General features: G+C 47.7%; 1 protein-coding gene across 4 annotated transcripts in view; it reads right to left on the bottom strand.

The window, feature by feature from the left end:
• Nucleotides 1–9,415: 9,415 nt before the first annotated feature.
• The window catches only part of rab27a (RAB27A, member RAS oncogene family), a 276,544-nt gene continuing 270,262 nt past the window's right edge, over nucleotides 9,416–15,697 (bottom strand). For all 4 annotated transcript variants that reach the window (XM_059952507.1, XM_059952505.1, XM_059952508.1 and 1 more), the window contains one exon: nucleotides 9,416–10,643. In XM_059952507.1, the coding sequence (XP_059808490.1) occupies nucleotides 10,442–10,643 (202 nt within the window). In that variant the 3' untranslated portion in view covers nucleotides 9,416–10,441. The remainder of the gene's footprint in view (nucleotides 10,644–15,697) is intronic.

Genomic DNA, 15,697 nt, shown 5'->3' with positions numbered 1-15,697 from the left:
GACACAGTTATGGGTATACAGGGAGTAAAGGAGGCGGCTTAGTCCACAGCCCTCAGGGACTGCTGTATTGACAGTATACTACTAATTTCTAAAATTTTAAAAATATTTTCTGTTCAAGTAGCTGATAGTCACATCAGATGCGATAGACTGACCCTTCTGAACATCGGGAAGACAGCATTTACCCACTATGTCCCGTCTTTCCTACACTGGGATCCCCTGCTTGCATGATCCATGGGAGACTTATCTCTTACGCCTCCACTACTTCGGAAGAAGCTCCAGAGTCAGGGAGAAGGTGCCGATATACTGGTGAGGCTGAGACGGCGTGCTAATCGGCCGCCGCTCCCTAGCATACTCCTGGCTAACGTTCAGTCCCTGGACAGCTAGCTGTGAGAACTGAGAGCCTGAATCTCCTACCGGCAGGAAACAAAGGAATGTAACGTCTTGTACTTCGTGGAGATCTGGCTGACAGAGCGGATACCAGACCATGCCATCGAGCCCTCTGGGTTCTCCCTGTTCGAAACAGGTCAAAAAACCTCGCTGGGAAGAGTAAAGGAGGAGGGGTATGCTTCATAGTCAACAATGCTTGGTGCGACGCCCAGAATGTGCATGCACTCAAATCCTTTTGTTCCCCAGACCTGGAATACCTGGTGCTGCTGTGCAGACCCTACTGGCTGCCTAGGGAGCTCACGGCTGTTATTGTCACAGTGGTGAACATTCTGCCGCAGGCTCTCAGGGAACTGTACGAGATTATCAAAACACTGGAGACTGCACATCCCGAGGTTGCCTTCATCGTCACTGGTAACTTTAATCGAGCGTCGCTGAAGTTTTGTCAGCACATCCAGGTGGGCACTCGTGAAGATAACACACTTGACCACTGCTACACTCCCTTCTGTAACGCTTTCAAAGCTCTCCTTTGCCCAGCTTCTGGAAAATCAGATCACTCTTTGATCCTGCTTCTCCCAACATACAGGCTGAAGCTGAAACAAGAGGCGGCCATAAAACTGTCCACTGTTGGTGCAACCAATCGGCCTCCATACTGCAAGACTGCTTTGATGATGTGGACTGGAATGTTTTCCATTATGAGGATGTCTCCGAGTTCACGGATGGAGTCACGTGCTTCATCCAGAGGTACATTGCTGATGTTGTCCCCCAGAAGTTGGTCAGGGTCTTCCCGAAACAGAAACCCTGGATCAGTAGTTCTGTGCAAGCAGCACTGACCGTGCAACATAGAGTTGCAATCAGCAGGAGCTCAAGAGAAGCAGCTGCGATCTGCGCAAAGCTATCAAGGCAGCAAAACAACAATACAGGGACAAGACTGAGTCAAGATTCACAATGAATAGCACACGTAACTGGTGGTGAGGGTTGCATACCATCGCAGACTTCAAAGCCAAACATGGCCTCTCTCGCAGATGAGCTCAATCACTTTTATGCTCGGTTTGATGAGACTCCAAGGAAAGCCACCGCTACAACCTGCAACCTGGTCACCTTTGAGGCTGAGGTACGCAGATGTTTCCAACAAGGCTGTGGGACCAGACGGCATCCCAGGTTGGGTACTCAGGATGTGCGCGGCACAACTGGCAGGTGTGTTTACTGACATTTTTAATCTCCCTCTCCTAGTGTAGACTGCCCTCCTGCTTCAAATTGATCTGATTAACTCATGCTGATTTGAGTGTATTTCTATGTATTATAAATGACAAAATTTGCTATGATTGCACATTTAGACAGAGATGTAACGTAAAGATTTTTTAAGATTTTGTATGCGAAGGATGCAAGGAATAAAATCAATTCAATTCATTAATTTTAGTTGCTTTCTGTACATTTTTAAAAGCTTCCCGATCCTCTATCTTCCCACTAATTTTTGCTTTGTTGTATGCTCTGCCTTTTGCTTTTACATTAGTTTGACTTCCCTTGTCAGCCATGGTTGTACTGTTTCGCCATTTGAATATTTCTGTGTTTTTGGGATACATCTATCCTGCACCTTCCTCATTTTTCCCAGAAACTCACTCCATTGCTACTCTCCTGTCATCCCTGCCAACATCTCCTTCCAGTTTACTTTGGCCAGCTCCTCTCTCATATCACAGTAATTTCCTTTACTCCACAGAAATACGGCTATGTCAGACTTTACTTTCTCACAAATTTCAAGTTGTGATCACTGGCTTCTAAGGGTTCCTTTACCTTAAGCTCCCTAATCGCTTCCAGTTCATAACACCCAATCCAGTGTAGCTGATCCGCTAACAGGCTCAATAACAAACTGCTCTAAAAATCCATCTCATAGGCATTCAACCAACTCACACTCTTGAAATCCATTACCAACCTGATTTTCCCAATTACCCGCATGTTGGATCTCCCATAACATTGCCTTTTTGACACACCTTTTCTATTTCCCGTTGTAACCTGTGGTCCATCTCCCAGCTTCTGTTGGGAGGCCTGTATATAACTGCCATCAGGGTCCTTTAACCCTTGCAGTTTCCTCACTCAACCCACAAGGATTTAACACTTTCCGATCCTATGTCACACCTTTCTACTGATTTGAAGCTATTCTTTACCAGCAGAGCCATGCCACCCCCTCTGCCTGCCCTCCTATCCCTCCAATACAACGTGTAACCCAGGACATTCAGCTCCCAAATACAACCATCCTTCAGGCTTGATTCAGTGATGGCCGCAACATCATACCTGATAACCTGTAATAATACAAGATCATTCATTATTGCTTATACTCCGTGCATTGAGATAATTCACTTTTGAGTGCTGTATTTGCTGCCCTTTTTGATTCTGCACCACTAATACACTGATATTCACCCTGCTGGTTACAATTTTGTCCTATCATCTGCCTGCCCTTCCTGACAGTCTGCAATCTGCAAGATGCAATCTGCTCTGCCATTCAATTATGGCTGATTTATTTCCCATCTCAACCCCATTCTCTTGTCTTCCCCCCATTATGTTTGATGCCCTTACTAATCAAGCTTATCAACCTCTGCTTTAAGAATACCCAATGACTTAGCCTGCACAGCTGTATGTGGTAATGAGTTCCACCACACTCTGACTAGTTTTATAAAGCTGCAACTTAATTTCCTGACCATTGAACTCAGTGCCTCAACTAATAAAGACCAGCATGGCATTCACTTCCTTTATCACCCTGTCACCAGTGTAGTCACTTTCCAGGAGCTATGGACTTGGACCCCTTGATCTCTCCGTACATCAACACTGTCATTAACTGTGTACCATCCCTTTACATACGATCACTCATAATGCAACACCTCACACCTGCATGTATTAAGCTCCACCTGCCATGTCTCTGTCCAATTAATCCACATTCTACTGTATTCTTTGGCAATCACCCATGGCATCACCAAACTCACTAACCCACTCCTGCTCTTCTTCGTGCAGGTCGTTCACAAACAGCAGAGGTGCTATGCAATTTTTAGAAGAGTACTATTGTCTGCCCTGCAGAATATGTTGCATTATTTCCACTGAACAGTCAACAATCTTGTTCAGGAAATGGAGATCAAAGAGAAAAGGGCAAAATATAATTACAATTAGAATAATTCATAGATTACAGGAATTTTCAGATAATCACATACTGGCATTCTTCGTGTCTCAGTCTGTCAGTACAGAGACACAAAATAACTCAGCATCTGTGGAGGGGAATAGACCACGTTTCATACTGAGACCCTTCATTGGGACCTGAGTTCCACCAGCATTTTGTGCATGTTGCTGAAGATTTCTAGCATCCGCAAACTCTTTTCTGTTTGAGGCTGTTGCTGCCTTGATTCTGCCCTTGTTACCTGTCTCAGCAACACACTGTGTGGGAGAAACTCAGTGGGTCAACATTTCGAGTGGAGATCTTTACCTGGACTGGCTTCTGCACCCAGTCTCTCTCCTCCTACATCAGGGGTAAGTTACAGTCTATCCATCGGCAGGCTGTGTGGTGAACTATGTGCCTGTCTGGACATGCCCCCTGCTGACTGCTCCTGTGGCTCCTCCCACAGGCCCCTGTATAAAGGCGATCTGTGGCCTGACGCTCGGCCTCAGTCTCCAGGACACTCCTGGTTCCTTCTTCCAGTCAATAAAAGCCGATATCTCGCCTTACGTCTCAGTGTGAGTTATTGATGATGCATCAATTTTATTGACTGGAAGTTTTAAAACATGGAAACCGTTTTGCGTCCGGACCGGTTGGATTTGGACCCTCAAGACCCTGACGCAGCTCTCGCTTTTGAACACTGGCTTGCATGCTTCCAATCGTACTTGGAGGAGGTTCGTGCAACTGAACCCGCCATTATGCACAGAATTCTACTCTCGAGGGTCACCCCCAAAGTTTACTCCATTATCCGGGACCTGCCGACCTACGATGGGGCACTGGACGCCCTCAAAAGACAGTACCTGCGGCCGGTGAACACCGTCTACGCAAGACATCGTTTAGCTACCTGGCAACAACGGCCTGGCGAATCGTGCGCTGAGTTTCTCCGAGCACTACAGACGCTCGTCTGAGCTTGCGACTGCAAGACGCTCACGGCAGAACAGCATGCGGAGCTGCTGGTGCGAGACGCCTTTGTGACGGGACTGAGGTCAGTGTACATGCGCCAGCATCTGCTGGAAAATGCCGATATGCCGATATGCCGAAATGGCGATAGAGACGGCCAACGCTCTAGAAGCTGCTTTGCATAATGCTGACGCTGTCCAGTCGCGTGATTCCCCGCCAGTTCCGTGGACACCTCAGACCCCGCCACCGCCGGCTCCTGGGAGCGAATTCGCCAACGCCACTGCCAGTCGCGATTCCACGAGCTCCCCAAACCCGACCACGGCGGCAGCCCGTCGGAAGCCTGTGCTTTGTTCTTTCTGCGGCCATAAAAAACACCCTCGACAACGCTGTCCAGCGCGAGAAGCGACCTGCTCCAGCTGCGGAAAGCGGGGCCACTTGGCCAAGGTCTGTAAGTCTCAACCTCGAGCGGAGTGCAGCGCTGCAGGTGAAACGTGGGGGCCGCCATCTTGCATGCCCGGATGTGGGCGGCCATCTTTGTTGGCGTCAGCACGCCCCGCCCCCGACCCTCCGATGCTGACCGGGTACCCCGGATGTGAACGGCCATCTTTGTCGACGTCAGCACGCCCCGCCCCCGACCCTCAGATGCTGACCGGGTACCCCGGATGTGAGCGGCCATCTTTGTCGACGTCAGCATGCCCCGCCCCCGGCCCTCCGATGCTTACCGGGTCTCTGGCCACTGTAACTCTCGACCAAAGCGCCCCACACCAGCTTGCAAGGTCCATGATGGACATCCGGGTGGAGGGGCACAGGACTAGATGCCTGTTTGACACGGGCAGCACTGGGAGTTTTATTCACCCGGACACAGTGCAACGCTGCGGACTTGCAACGCGGCCGGTAAGTCGGAGGTTCCATTTGGCTTCTGGGTCGCAGTCCGCAGACATTCGGGCGGGTTGTGTAGCGACTTTGGTGGTGCAAGGCACAGAATATCGGAACTTTGCGCTACTGGTCATGCCTAATCTGTGCGCACCTGTGCTATTGGGGCTGGACTTCCAGAGCCACCTCGAAAGTGTGACTATGGTATATGACGGGCCCCTCCCACCACTCACTGTCCGGAATCCTCAGTTTTGTGGGACTTCTTCACATACCCCGCTACTGACCACACACACACACACCCACACGCACATCCCACCCAGCGCCATGCCGACAGCTGCGCTACCGACACCACTTGCAGCCTCTCCACTCTCAAGGTCCCTCCCCCACCGCTGTTCGCCAACCTGACCCCCGACTGTAAACCTGTGGCAACCAAAAGCAGGAGGTACAGTGCGGGGGACAGGGCCTTCATTCAGTCAGAGGTGCAGCGGCTGCTCAGGGAGGGGATCATTGAGCCAAGCTCAAGCCCTTGGAGGGCCCAGGTGGTTGTTGTTCGGACTGGGCAGAAAAATAGGATGGTGGTGGACTATAGTCAAACCATCAATAGGTTTACGCAGCTTGACGCATACCCCCTACCCCGCATCGCGGATATGGTCAACCAGATTGCTCAGTACAAGGTGTACTCGACAATAGATCCGAAATCCGCTTATCACCAGCTCCCCATCTGCCCAGAGGACCGCCCCTACACCGCCTTCGAGGCGGGCGGCAGGCTCTATCACTTCCTGCGTGTCCCTTTCGGTGTCACGAATGGTGTCTCTGTCTTCCAGAGGGAAATGGACCGGATGGTGGACCAGTACCAACTGCAGGCCACATTTCCCTATCTGGATAACATCACCATCTGTGGTCACGACAGGCCAGATCATGACGCCAACCTCCAACGATTTCTCCAAGTGGCCGCAGCTCTGAACCTTACTTATAACAGGGACAAGTGTGTGTTTGGAACCACCCGCCTTGCTATCCTTGGGTATGTCGTGGAAAACGGGGTTATTGGCCCTGATCCCGAACGTATGCGCCCCCTGTTAGAACTCCCTCTTCCCACCACTCTCAAGGCCCTCAGACAGTGCCTGGGTTTTTTTTCCTATTACGCCCAATGGGTCCCCCATTACGCAGTCAAGGCACGCCCCCTGGTCAAGTCTACCTCGTTTCCCCTCTCTGCTGAGGCCCGCGCGGCCTTCAGCTGCATTAAAGCGGACATTGCCAAAGCTACGATGCATGCGGTGGACGAGACCGCTCCCTTCCAAGTGGAGTGTGATGCCTCCAATTTCGCTCTGGCTGCTACCCTCAATCAGGAAGGCAGACCAGTAGCATTCTTTTCTCGCACCCTCCAAGGCTCCGAAATTCGGCACTCTGCGGTGGAGAAAGAAGCCCAGGCCATAGTGGAGGCTGTTAGGCACTGGAGGCACTATCTTGCTGGCAAAAGGTTCACCTTGCTGACCGACCAGCGCTCGGTTGCGTTCCTGTTCAGCAACCAACAGCGGGGCAAAATCAAAAATGATAAGATTTTGCGGTGGAGAATAGAACTCTCCACCTACAACTATGATATCCTGTACCGGCCTGGCAGACCCAATGAGCCCCCTGATGCCCTATCCCGGGGAACATGTGCTAGCGCACAGCTCGACCAGCTGTACACCCTTCATGCACAACTTTGCCATCCGGGGGTCACCCGATTTTACCGTTTTGTGAAAGCTCGGAACCTGCCATACTCCCTGGAGGACATCAGGACGATGACCAGGGACTGCCAAATTTGCGCTGAGTGCAAACCGCTCTTCTACCGTCCTGACACGGCACAACTTGTCAAGGCCACCCGCCCTTTTGAACGACTGAGTGTTGACTTTAAGGGCCCCTTTCCCTCCACTGACCGCAATGTCTATTTTCTCAGTGTTATTGACGAGTACTCACAGTTCCCCTTTGCCATCCCCTGCCCCGACACCACTGCCACGTCCGTCATAAAAGCCCTGCGCCAGCTCTTCACTCTGTTCGGGTATCCCTGCTATATCCACCGTGATAGAGGGTCCTCCTTTATGAGTGAGGAGCTGCGCCAGTACTTGCTAGCTAGGGGCATTGCTACCAGTCGGACCACGAGTTATAATCCCTGGGGTAATGGCCAGGTGGAGTGGGAGAATGCCACAGTGTGGAAGGCCACACTTTTAGCCCTTAAGTCAAAAGGGTTGCCGGTCTCTCGATGGCAGGAGGTCCTCCCTGAGGCACTGCACTCTATCCGCTCTCTGTTATGTATGTCCACCAATGCCACCCCTCACGAACGCCTATTCTCTTTTCCCAGGAAGTCTGTCACTGGGACCACCCTACCAGTTTGGCTGACGTCCCCGGGGCCAGTGCTGCTCCGGAAACATGTGAGGAGCAATAAATACTCCCCGCTGGTTGAGAGGGTTCACCTTCTACATGCGAACCCCCAGTATGCTTACGTGGTCTTACCTGATGGGCGGGAGGACACGGTCTCCATCCGCGACCTGGCACCCGCAGGTGCAGCAGACCACTACCCTGAAGGCTCTCCGGTAACTATGAACCCTGCACCAGAGTTGACACCATGCTCACCAGGCCCTACACAGACTCCTCACGACACTTGTATACCGGGCGTTTCGTACGCATTTATACCAGGCGCCTCGCACATGCGTGAGGGATCACCGGCGCCTAGTGGGCAAGAACAAGCGCAACCTCCGTCCCCTGTGCAATCACCAATGTTGCCGACATCTATGCGATCACAGCCGGTGCTACGTAGATCGCAGCGACAGATTCGACCACCTGATAGACTTGTCTTGTAAGAAACTTCGCCACATGGGGACTCTTTCAAACAAAGGGGGGGTGAATGTGGTGAACTATGTGCCTGTCTGGACACGCCCCTGCTGACTGCTCCTGTGGCTCCTCCCACAGGCCCCTGTATAAAGGCGATCTGAGGCCTGACGCTTGGCCTCAGTCTCCAGGACATAGTATGATAGACACTCACTGCTGGTTCCTTCTTCCAGTCAATAAAAGCCGATATCTCGCCTTACGTCTCAGTGTGAGTTATTGATGGTGCATCAGGCTGTTGGTGTGCAGGAGGAAACCAGAACACTCAGGAGCAATCCAGCGAGCAATGTCTTTACAGGCAGCAGCAGAGGCTGGGGTGGAAGCCATTGCTGGGGCACTACCCGCTGCACCAAAGTGCTGCCCAGTTACAGGAACTGATGTAAGCAACTGCTTTTGTGTGTAGCAGATAATCTACACCAGTATTGGACAGAATCAGCTTGTAAGTAATCCTTTACCTGAGGCAACAGAGTCAATACAAACCCTCTGGTGAAACGAGAATTCCAGTTAGGGTATGTTTGTGTTTGGGTATCTGATCCTCCACAACATTCCATGTGGGAATTTAAAATGGAGGTGGATGTTTTTGTTTGATGTCAAGTTGCGAGCTCGACATCATGGATGGAGAGCACGCTCGGGAGCGGTCTGTCACTGGATTGAACCTGGGAACCTCCGTTCTCAAGCCCGGCGCTGATATCTCTGCACCACCAGCCGACCATCGTTAGATTAGAATTAAAACTATTTAATGTCATTTTCCACCCATTTCAAAAGACAATTGGTCAAACATTTTGCAATGGAAATTTCAAGTTAATGCAAACGATTAGCAGCTAAATTAAATTAAATTAATACTTTGATTTTCCACCCACAGCTGCTGGACCACTGTAGTTCCTTTGCTAATAGACTATTGACAAAAGTATTAATTTAGTTTAATGTTTCCCTGTATGATGCATCTGAAGATAAGATCATGAGATTCCGAAATGTGCATTTACTTCTCTATTCAAACTTAATTGAAGCAATTCATCATACAAACGCTTGACGACACACAAGGAAGATTGAGTAGCATTATTAGTTATCTTGGGATTATGATGGCTGATGAACTACCACAGATTCTCCAGTCTATTTCCACACTTAACTCCACATGTAAATGCCACCAGTTCAACAGAAATAATTACTTTAAACACATACTGTACACATCAACTCCAAAGATGAGGAGATTTTCTTTTATTAGAAAGGACATCTTGACAGTATTTTCAGAAGACAACTTTAAAACATTGTATATAGATAAAATTGGAGAAAAATACAATAATTTGTATCAAATTTAATTACAACTATATTCTATAATCTAATGCAATGAAATTTAGTATTTCTGAAATTCTGAACTGCAGAACTCATTGGGTTTGTCGTGATAGTTTAGATCTCTCTGGTAAACTGCGCTCTGACCTTCCTTTCAGTAACCCAACATGTACAAAAATCAACTGAAATACATTTACTCTTTTTTTAAACTAAAGGTAAAACAATGTTTTCTAACAAGAATTCCAAAATTCATCTTCACATACAATCTAATCTCTCAATCAAGTATTTGGCAGGTTTAAGGACTTTTTGGCATCCCTCCAGTGTAAGAACTCATCAATGCACCAGAAGTCATGTCGGCACATACTTGCAAGGAAATTAAACATTTGTCCAGGAAAAAAAAGGAAGCCTAATACATTTCAGTTTTGCTCAGATCACAAGCACCAGGAATTAGTAGTGAAGACATAAATAACAATTCCAATAGCAAGTAAGAATGTTTGATTTTCAAAAGCCCTAATATATTGTAAAAATAAGAGAGGGCAGCAAAGAGCCTAAATGTATGGTATATCAGTGAGATCCAAGTAAAATCTAGATTATACAAGCATAGCTCGGACATTTTTGGCTGTTGGCCCATACTCATAAAAGCTACTAAGTGCAATGGCCAAAAATGGCTTGCTTACGATTCATTTGTGACACCTCCCAGCAATCTATAATAAAACTACTGCTGGGATTCAGCCTGGCCTGACTTCCTGTAGAAACAAAGAGTACATATCGATTTACATAAGGCATCAGCAACCCCTTTCATTTATCTTGCACATGGTCCACAAATAAGTAAATAATTTTGTTCTCATTATACCAAAATGGTGGACAGCATGTGTCTTGGTTAAGAAACAAACAATGTTCGATTATCCAACAAAAAAAGGGGGTTCCATATGGACCACTCTAGCAAGCACATTTCCCCCTGTCCTGGTTCTCTGCATTTAGATGTTCAGTGGAGCTGTGGCCATTGGACCTTACAACACCTTCAGGTATCCACGATTTGTCCACACATCGTTCCATGCGTTTCATGATGAGCTCCAACAGAGTCTCCACAACTTTGTTCACATTGGATGCAGTTGCTGCACTGGTTTCAAAGTAGGGAAGTCTGTGTAGAAGGCAAGAAACCATTAGCTCGTCACAAACAGAAATACCTACTTCCATTAACCTACTGGTTACAATACAGTGTTCAAATGTGCATATTGCAATGATCAACCATATTTCAGATCTTATCATCAAACCATAAACTGATTGATACTGCCAATGTACATTCAGGATTTAGCATTGCTGACTTGCATCAAAACATTTACTAATCCTTGCAAATGAAAATCAAATATTTGTAGATGCCAGAAATCCTTAACTGGTCAGGCAGTGTCTTTGGGAAGAGAAAGTGTCACTTTGGGACCAGTGTCCATAATTCTATTAGCTTCACAATACAATTGAAAAAAAAAATAATGTTAAAGGGACTTCTGGCAAGTGGAAGGCTTTTAAAGCTGAGATATAGAGACTTCAGGGCCAGCATATTGCTGTGTATCCAGAGATACCGGCTGTGTGACAGATGCACTGCCACCTGGCTGGTCGGAGGACACACCACACGCCAATCAACATTTGCTCCCTCCCAACTAATCAATGCACACCTAAATTATTGGTCACCTTAGTTGGATTATCTCACCCAGCCCTATGCTATAAAAGGTGAGACTTGTGCCTGGCTCGGTCTCTCTTACAGACCACCTCATTGAAGGTAAGTGCATTGATTTATGTTTGGGAAGGTCTATCATTTGTCCTGGTAAGGGAGCCGCAGCTATCCAAGGTCAAGGGGGATAGTTGTCGTAGTGCTTTTCCCTTGTTCTTTGTATGTGCAATGGTACCCTGTCCCCACACCGCTTCCTGTGTATTGTAGTTGCTTGTGTTGACCCGACTTCCCCTTGTAAATAAATTCCTTATTACTAAAACTGTGTGTGTCCAGGCCTCTACTGTTGAGACTCAAAGAACCAGTTATTTTCCATCACAACATGCTGTTAGAGTGAAGAGCAGGATTAGGGATGTGGTATCCATGGAAGCAGTTGAGGCATCTTCACTAAACAGTTAGCTAGATTTTTACATAGTAGGGCAATTAAGTGTTATGGGGAAAAGGCAGGTATATGGAGCTGAGTTTATGGACAGATCAGCCATGACCTTATTGAATGGTGGAGCAGGCTCGATGGGCCGGATAGTCTACTCCTGCTCCTATTTCTTATGTTCTTACGTATTTGTGAAGTGGGATGCCGTGCGCAATCATAATTGAAGCACGGAGGAACATCGGGAAATCTCCAGGAACACCTTCTTCGTTGCTGCTGTGAGGTCCGGGACTCTGCTGGGAAGAACAGGATCTCAGTCCTCGGGGTCACGTTGCTGATGGCCGTTGGTGGGGCTGTCTTAATACGCTTGGCAGAGGATGGTGCTCGGAGGAGCTGTGCCGGAGGGGATGGTCATCGGCTTGGAGGTTCGACGGACTCGGAGTCTGCTGCGGTCAGGTCGCTTTCATTGTGTGCTGCGTCTGCGAGGCTGAGTCGGGCGGTGCCGTGGAAATCCATAGTGGGGGTATTCCCTTCTGCCGCCAACGTGGGATGGCAAGTCTGTCAGGACCCTGGGGACTTGTGGAAACTGTGTGGTGATTTCTTTTGAACTCATAGTCCTTTAACATCTTTGGACTATTTTTACTGTGCCCATGGTCTGTTTTTTTTTATCAATTATGCTATTGTTTGCACTGTTGTAACTATATGTTGTAACTATGTGGTTTTGTGCAGGTCTTGTAGCTTTAGTTTTTGATCTTGTTTGTCTGGTGGATTTGGAGCTCCTTTCCGGGGGACGCGCTAAGACGGTAGCGCGATATTAATACGCAGCAGCCTCTCCGGACTCTGGATTGCCAAACATTATGCGGATTTTGTGATATTCTGGAGGAACGTTGTCTCATTTTTTAACTATATTGCATTTGTGGTTTCTAAATGACAATAAACTGAATCTGAAAAGTCTAATCAGGAAATGGAAGGAGGTCTCTGTTTGGTATAGGCCACTGGGATCAAGTGAGTCCCTTCAAAAACATAAGGGATGGAGTTGCATGCTTAAGGAGAAAACCAGGGAGGCAAAAATGGGCTGAGATATTAGCAGATAATATTAAATATCCCATAAATACAGTATATTAAAAGCAAAAGGCTTGGGAGAAAGTAGTTCTTCATGCCGATTGGTGTGTGGATCTACAGGAAATGGATGAACTCGTATAAGAATACTTCTGTCTCTATTTTCTGTGGAGAAGGACAAGGAAACCGGTTGTTCCGGGAAGGGAGGAGTAATATCCTGGAGCATAAAGGAGATGGTGTTAGAGGACTTGAACGACATAAAGGTGGATAAATCCCCAGGGTGTGACCAGTTGTACTGTAGGGTGTTACACGAAGCAAGAGAAGTTTGCTGGGACATTGGACATTTGTATATTCGTTAGCCAAGGCTGATGTATCAGAAAACTAGTATATGGTGCAAATGTTGTAAAATTGATTCAAGAAAGGCAACAGAGATAAGTTAGAGCATTACAAATTAGTGAGTTTTACATCAGTGGCAGAACGGTTCTCAGACGGGATTCTGAGTGACAGAAATTACTCCTATTTGGAAAGGTAAGCATGAACCCAGATGTTATCAGACTGGCTTACACAAACTCCAAGTGGACAGCATGAGCTCAGGGCAGAAGTCCAGTTGCTGCACCTTTGAGGCAAAGACACCAACTGTTGCCCCACTTCGTGCTTATAGCCTTGGTAACGGTTGAGGATAACGGTCCTGAAATCTTCCCACATTGTTGACATGAACCTTCCTCGTATATGATATTGGAGCTAATGGCTGACCATGTTAACACTGACACCAGTCATATTAATTGGCATCAACTGTAGCTAATTTATACCTTGAATATCTTATGCCAGCACAAATGTAGCAAATAATAAAACAAAGGTGGTGGCACCAAGTTTCACCTCCACATTTCATAAGTTGTTTCTCCCCCGCCTGGACATAGCTGCTGTCACAGAGACAAGCCTGACTCCAGTGAGCTGCTGTACACAGTTTAAGGTGATTTAGTAATCTCACACCAGCACTGACAGACAGCGTCTGGTGAACAGGAATGAAATGTTATTCACTGAGGCCTAAATACCGCCCACCCAGCACAGGCAACAAGTTGGGGAGCAGAGTGTATATAAATCCCCTTCCCATCTACTTCACTCTTCCTCATGTCAAAATCTCTTCCCTGCAGTCTGATCATATACCCCAATTTTTTGTAAACCTAATTCAGCTTCACTTTTCTAGGTGGTTATGCCCAGTTCTATAACAGGACATCGGTTACGGGATTCGTTGCTTCCCGTGAGTTTCTCCGGAGACACACCTGACAGGGAGGAATTCCTTCCACTGACACCCACTCCTCTAATTCTATCACCCTGCAGATGTTCACACTATATCAACACAGAAGATTTGTTCCAAACTAAATGTCAAAGATAATCTTTAACCATTCAGACAGAGGTAACTAGAATGCAGCAAATTCCTCTTTCCAGTAAAGAACGAATACATGCAGTGAAAGAGCTTGGATAAAAACAAAATGTTGGAAAGACTCAGCCAGGAGTGTCTTTAAGGTTAAGGTACATGTTGGTCCTGCATCAGATCCTGATGGGGTGGCAGGGAGTCCGTAGGTACAGTATGTACAGTGAAAACTACATCCTCTATGCCCCTTCTGCTCTCTTTCTGCCCCACTCACCTTCTTTCCACCCCATCCCAGCCCCCTGTTACCCAAGTTCTTTCCCTTTCCCCCACCTGTTCCCTCTGCCTATCATCCCTCCTTTATCTGGTTCCCCTGACCTTGCTTACTCATCAGATTCCAGCACCTGCAGCTTTTTCTGTCTCCAGCCACCACCCTCCAGCTCTGGTCTCCACCCCCACCTGCCCATAATCTGCCTCCTCACCTCCATCTACCTACCACCTGCCAGCTCCTGACTCATTTGTCCCTCTCCCCACTTTATGCTCTATGCACTCACAGTCCTGACGCAGGGTCCTGACCTATCCCTTTCCTCCACAGATCCTGCCTGACCCGCCGTTTGCTTTCCGCACCAGACTCCAGCATCTGCAGTCTCGTGTGTCTTCGGCCGTGTGTAACGGTAGTTCTGTGAAATTTCTTCTTGCTGTAACAACTCTCAAATACTTTACACGGGACAAACTTGATTCGGCAGTAGCCAGCGATGATGTTAGGACAGAAGAACCAGCTCAAACTAAAGCCCATGTTCCAACACCTTCCAGACTTCTGCACCCATGCATTGCAGTGCAGAAACTCGGAGCACACCGTACACCCAGGGCAACTCCACGTGGTCCCGCAACCTTACACCAGCGTAACAGGCATGGTCAGCCTGTTTTAATGAGATCCTTTTAACTTATTAACTTTAATGAAAGAAGGGCAGTTAATACTGCTGAATTTTAGCTTTAGTTTTATTTAATCTGGTGCTTTAAGCTGTGAAATGTACCTGACAGTACTGAGGCAGGGAGGTGAGCAGACTGTTTTGTGCCCATTCCACCTCACACAGGGAGGCGTGTGGCTCCAAAAGGTCAGTGCTGTTGGAATGTGAGGTTTGCTGGGCAGTCCAGTGTGGCTATACCTCTGCAGATAGGCTGTTATTTCAAACACCATAGTATGAGAGGACCAACCTTTCACTGAGGGTCTAATGATTCTTTTAAGCAGCACAGAGCACCCCACAGACACCCCAGCATCAATTCAACAATCATTGTCAGGCTCCATCTCCCCTCCACATCCTCAATAACAACTGCCCACCTCCCGGCACCTCGCCATGTAACCTCCCGGGATACGGTATCTCTTCCCTTTCAATGGTTCACTCGCAGATCTTTCAATCAGCACTCATAACGAGGTTTATTCAGTTTGGTTCTTATACCTTCCTACTCCTTCCCCACCCCCACCACCTTATTTTGGCTTCAGTCCCTTCTTTTCCAGTCCTAATGAAGTGTCTCGACCCGAAATATCGACTGTTTATTCCCCTCCACGGATGCTGCCTGACTTGCTGAGTTTCTCCAGCACTTTGTGTGTGGCGCCATAAAATAGCTCCCGAATTTCCTGGGTCTCTGCCTTTAACTCAACATCTCACTCTTACTCAG

The sequence above is a fragment of the Hypanus sabinus genome, chromosome 28 (genome assembly GCF_030144855.1).
Source record: "Hypanus sabinus isolate sHypSab1 chromosome 28, sHypSab1.hap1, whole genome shotgun sequence".
Taxonomy (NCBI): domain Eukaryota; kingdom Metazoa; phylum Chordata; class Chondrichthyes; order Myliobatiformes; family Dasyatidae; genus Hypanus; species Hypanus sabinus.
The sequence above is the reverse complement of the archived record's forward strand: the minus strand, read 5'-3'. Positions and strand labels throughout refer to the sequence as shown.